Raw genomic sequence first — 5,460 nt, 5'->3', positions numbered from 1 at the left:
CACCCGGGCGGGTCGCGAAGGGAGCGCCCTCGGGGCGCAGCCGCGCGCACCTAGAGCCGCTGCGCCGCGCCCTCCTCTCAGCGGTGAGTACAGGCACCGCTGGGACCCGTCTCATCCTAGGCGGGGGGCACTTGGAGGCAGCAGGGTCTGACGCGGGCCAGCTGGTGGTGGCTGTGCGTGAGAGTGGGGAGGGTTCTCGCTGGCGCAGGGCTTTGGCTCAGGCTTTGGGTTGACCCCAAGAGGCGCGGGATGTCGGGGCCGAGTTAAAGGCTACTCAGGCTTACTTGAGGTTGTATTATCGGGGTTCGTCTTGCGGGCCCTGCCGCGTGCTGTCCAGGGGTCCGGGGGTTGGCCAGGTAACCAGTGAGGGCAAGCGCCCACCTGGGCGTCCCCACTCCCTTCTCCCGCAGCTCCATCGGGGGGAACCACGTGCGGCTGTCGCTCGCAACTCAACCTGTCAAGCGAAGCCCGCCCCCAGGGCAGGGGAGGGGTCGCGGGGGCAGGGTGGGCTGTGCCCCGCGGGAACCGGGGAACCGGGGCGGCCGGTGTGCCCGCCGGTGCCAGCTCGGCTCTCTGCCTCGCGTTCCCACTGGCTCCTGAGAAGTAGCGGGCAGCGGCAGGGAGACGCAGGGCTCTGCTCTGAGCGACCGAAGGCCGCCCGAGAGGCGCCCAGGCTCTCGGCTCCTGGAGAAAGGAAGCAAAGAAAAGAAGGTGCCCAAGTGACTAGTCCTGGGGGTGCCCTCTCCCAGGGAAGCTCCAGCGGCCCGGGAGCCCTTTCCCTGGGTCTCGTCTGCAAATCTCTAGCCTTTCCAGGCAGCGGGGCGGAGCAGCCTCTCTAGGGCCTGGCCGGGGATCCTTTTCCCAAACTCGCCCTGGCGGCTTTTGCTCATCGGAAGCCGAAACTCGCTGCGCGCTGCTGGGCTGGACTCAGGCGCGCCTCTTGGGCTTTGCAGAGCTGCGGCGCCTGACGAAGCCCACTTTCCGAGGGGCTTTGAGAGGGACAACCCCGAGGCAAGGTAGGTGGCCTGGACGGGCTTGACGTGAATGAAGATGAGATCTGCTCAAGTCTTTTTGAACGACCGTGCGTTTTTCCTTTGCTTTTTAGGGTGTTTGGAGAGCTGCTGAGGAGTCAGGAGCTTGGAGGAGGAGACATGTATTTTCAACTGCGTCTCAGAAGGGGAGAATTCCGTCACCAACAGAGAGGCAACGTTAGCCCCGAAATGTGACTGCAGTTGACTGGCAGGCAGAGGCCTGGGAGTCTCTCAGTTGATGGCTTAGAATATGCTAAAACGCCAGTACTTTCCTTGGGGAATTCAGGAGCCTGCTGGTGCCCGTGACCGTGACCTGGAGCAAGGGAGTCAGAAGACAGTTATAGAAAGCAAGAAGGACCGTCCACAGGACTGACTTGGATTGCCAACGGGAGGCTCCTGCCACACAACTGTTGCCGTCCTCTGATGGAATGTTGGTGAGGTCCTGCACCCAGGGGAGCACCTGGGGCTGTGCGAGGGGCTGCCTGGGGAGTGAAGACTCCTGGCAGACTGACTGACCCCCGATCCCTGCTCAGGAACTTGAGGGGTGTCAGATTCCCGGATGTGCTTTTCTTCAGGAAGATGAGGACTGTGAACACCTCCACCATGGACCGGGCAGGGCTGGGGCTGGAGAGGGACTTCTCCTTCCGCATTCTCACAGCCTGTTTCCTGTCACTGCTCATACTGTCCACCCTCCTGGGAAATACGCTGGTCTGTGCTGCCGTTATCAGGTTCCGACACCTGCGGTCTAAGGTGACCAACTTCTTTGTCATCTCCTTGGCTGTGTCGGATCTCTTGGTGGCTGTCTTGGTCATGCCCTGGAAAGCGGTGGCTGAGATTGCTGGCTTCTGGCCCTTTGGGTCCTTCTGTAACATCTGGGTGGCCTTTGACATCATGTGCTCCACTGCGTCCATCCTCAACCTCTGTGTGATCAGCGTGGACAGGTACTGGGCTATCTCCAGCCCTTTCCGGTATGAGAGGAAGATGACCCCCAAGGCAGCCTTCATTCTGATCAGCGTGGCGTGGACCTTGTCTGTACTCATTTCCTTCATCCCAGTGCAGCTCAGCTGGCACAAGGCAAAACCCACAAGACCCTCTGATAGGAATGCCACTTCCCTGGGTGAGACCCCAGACAACTGTGATTCCAGCTTGAGCAGGACGTACGCCATTTCATCCTCCCTAATAAGCTTTTACATCCCTGTGGCCATCATGATTGTCACCTACACCAGGATCTACAGGATTGCCCAGAAACAAATACGGCGCATCTCAGCTTTGGAGAGGGCAGCAGTCCATGCCAAGAATTGCCAGAGCACCACAGGTAATGGAAAGCCTGTTGAATGTTCTCAACCAGAAAGTTCCTTTAAGATGTCTTTCAAAAGAGAGACTAAAGTTCTGAAGACTCTGTCTGTGATCATGGGGGTGTTCGTGTGCTGCTGGCTACCTTTCTTCATCTTGAACTGCATATTGCCCTTCTGTGGGTCTGGAGAGACCCAGCCCTTCTGCATTGATTCTATCACCTTTGATGTGTTTGTGTGGTTTGGGTGGGCTAATTCCTCCCTGAACCCCATCATTTATGCTTTTAATGCTGATTTTCGGAAGGCATTTTCAACCCTCCTAGGATGCTACAGACTTTGCCCTACGACGAATAACGCCATAGAGACGGTTAGCATTAACAACAACGGAGCTGTCGTGTTTTCCAGTCATCACGAACCACGAGGCTCCATATCCAAGGAATGCAATTTGGTTTACCTGATACCACATGCTGTGGACTCCTCTGAGGGCCTGAAAAAGGAGGAGGCAGGTGGAATAGCCAAACCCTTGGAGAAGCTGTCCCCGGCCCTGTCGGTCATATTAGACTATGACACTGATGTCTCTCTAGAGAAGATCCAACCCATCACACAAAATGGACAGCATCCAACCGGAACTCCTGGATGAATCCTGCCATACATGCTCATCCCCAAAGCTAGAGGAGGTTTCTCTGGACTTGTTTTTAAGAAACTAAGGTATGGTGAGACTCAGGTGTCAGAATGCTCTGCTGCTTTCCAACACACACTAACTATATTTTCATATACATTCCAGTGTATTTTCTGTGTTGTTCATAGTCAACCAAACAGGGACACATGGGAAGTTACAAGGAACATGTCTTTGGCCCTAAATTGTTTCTAAAAACTTGTTCTTGTTTTAGGACTTTAAAAAATAGGGCAAAGAATCAACAATGAACAGCTTCACTTAATCATCAAATCTTTCTGGAAAAGAAACAAGAAGGGTTGAGTTTGCTGTGTACAAACAGGTGCTAACACTGTTCCAAGCAAAGTTTTCAGATTGTAAAGGTAGGTGCATGCCTTCATAAATTATTTCTAAAAACAATTGAGGCTTACTGTACGAATGGAATTTTTTTCAGAATTGAGAGATGCTTTGTTCATACTGGTTTTATTTATTTATTGTATTATATGGATATTTTTAATTTATTATAATAAATCTATATTTATCATATTTAATAGGATAAACTAATGCATTATCTGAGACCTTACAACCACATTTTTGTCCATTTAACTAGCACTTTATAAACCAATGAAACAAACACACAGACTCTTTGAGATTCTAGATGCTCATGTACGTATAATTTCTAGAAACATAGCAAAGACAGATAGGAAATAAAGTTGTGATGATTCCTTAAAATTCACTGACACAAATAAATATGAGGTGAGAATTAACAAATGCTGTGAATGCCTTTTTTTCCCCCTGAAAGGATTTTGAAAAATTTAAAAAAGTATAGTTACTATTGTGTTCAACATTTATTAAATGACAAAGACCTTCCCAGGAGAAATTGTATTTCTGTAAATATCTTAAATAAAGCCAGCTTAATAAGAATTCAACTTTAAAGCTATGATCTTAGGTGGTAATGAAAAGTATATGCCACTTTGTATTTATGTAAAATAATTGGCCCGCCTTGTCGTTTCTCATTTCACGTGTCAGATATAGCTTTTCTGAACCAAATGAATGAATGGCTGTCTTGGATACAGAGGTGTAATGAAGACAGTGTTTTTTTTTTTTGAACTCTTGTGCCCTGCCGATGGACAAAGCTCAAACTCCACGTCTCCATCTTACCAGGTCACCAAGCTAGTCAGCGGGGCTACTTTTTGTAGTGCTTTAATCTGAATTTAGAACTGATTTTTTAAAAAGTCTTTAAATATTAATGGTATACTAACTAACAAATAGTGCCTGATTGTTATACTCGAGTAAGACACTCTACTGGTGGAAGAGATAGGAGACCCCTTTTCTTTGGGTGGGTTAAGCACCCCAAAGCCATCAGCATTTCTTTTGACAAATGCAATTCCTTTCTCTGTGCTTTGGAATTAAGTCCCTATGTCATTGCCTAGACTGTAAAAAGTACCGTGTTTCCCTTGCTAGATACGAACACATGTGGGACATTTCAACAGTTTCTTTGAAATGTTTACAAAGTATTCTTCTTGATAAGCAATTTATTTAACACTTAAATGAAATTGGTAAAAAGAAAAAAAAAATCTACTGAAAAATATCTCCTGCATCAGGTCTGTGTTATTTATGTATTGTGAATGTTTTCTTAATTTTATTGCCTGTATGCTTTCTTACATATAATAAAATTATTTTGTGAACTCAAATCATCCTTGAATGAGCTGTGTTGCATTTTTTTAAATAAAGTTTTTAAAAATAGGATATTTCAAATCTACAAGTAAGAAAACATGGGCATTTTCAAGTGTACATTACTATTTTTTTTAAATGGAAATTTCTCCTGTGGTGTACGCCACATGTTGTCTTTGAATATTTAAACTGAAAATGTTTTCTGATTTGGGCCATATACTCTTTTTTTCTTTCTGTCTTATTATTATTATTTTTTTTTTTTTTGCAAGGGACCTTTTTTCACTTGAGGAATTACTCCACTTTTCATTTAACAGATTTGAAAGTTTTCCAAAATCTCTGCTTTTTCCTTCAAAGAGCCTATTTTAAATAAAATAAAAAATTCAGGAAAGACCGTGGCTTGCTTTGGAGTTGTTGCAGACTGAGCTGATGGCAACCACTGTAGGTGTGCTGTTTGTTTTAAAAGTAAAATATAAGAGGAATATTTTTTCTGGAGAGAATATGCAGGTTGTGATTCTGGGTTTATCAAAATGTCTTACAGGGCATATCCATAGGTCCTGCTACTTAGTTATAAGGTATTTTTTATTTTATCCTAAAGGAGAATAGCTAAACAGCAGGTAATGTAGAAATTAAGGGTTAAGTTTGTAACTTGGAACATCACACAACAGATGGTGTCTTATTAAATTCCGTATTTGTCTTCCCTGGGCTTTGGCATATAATGAACGTATCTAGAATGAGCACGCATAAAGCATGAAGCCTTTTCTTTCTGCTTCATAACTTTCTAGATATCTTTATTGTTTGAAGTTTAGGTTTG

The 5,460-nt window shown here is 46.3% G+C and overlaps 1 protein-coding gene across 1 annotated transcript; it reads left to right on the top strand.

Annotated features, from left to right (window-relative positions):
* Positions 1-1,151: 1,151 nt before the first annotated feature.
* Positions 1,152-4,669, top strand: DRD1 (dopamine receptor D1). Its single transcript, XM_008576450.1, has one exon. The coding sequence runs from the start codon at positions 1,611-1,613 to the stop codon at positions 2,961-2,963; it is 1,353 nt and encodes a 450-aa protein (XP_008574672.1). The 5' UTR covers positions 1,152-1,610; the 3' UTR covers positions 2,964-4,669.
* The last annotated feature ends 791 nt before the right edge of the window (positions 4,670-5,460 follow it).

This window comes from Galeopterus variegatus, unplaced genomic scaffold (genome assembly GCF_000696425.1).
Source record: "Galeopterus variegatus unplaced genomic scaffold, G_variegatus-3.0.2 Scaffold1354, whole genome shotgun sequence".
Lineage (NCBI taxonomy): Eukaryota > Metazoa > Chordata > Mammalia > Dermoptera > Cynocephalidae > Galeopterus > Galeopterus variegatus.
The sequence above is the reverse complement of the archived record's forward strand: the minus strand, read 5'-3'. Positions and strand labels throughout refer to the sequence as shown.

Bases quoted from the DNA above. Each gene is read 5' to 3' on its own strand.
- DRD1 (XM_008576450.1), top strand. From the start codon at position 1,611: ATGAGGACTGTGAACACCTCCACCATGGACCGGGCAGGGCTGGGGCTG.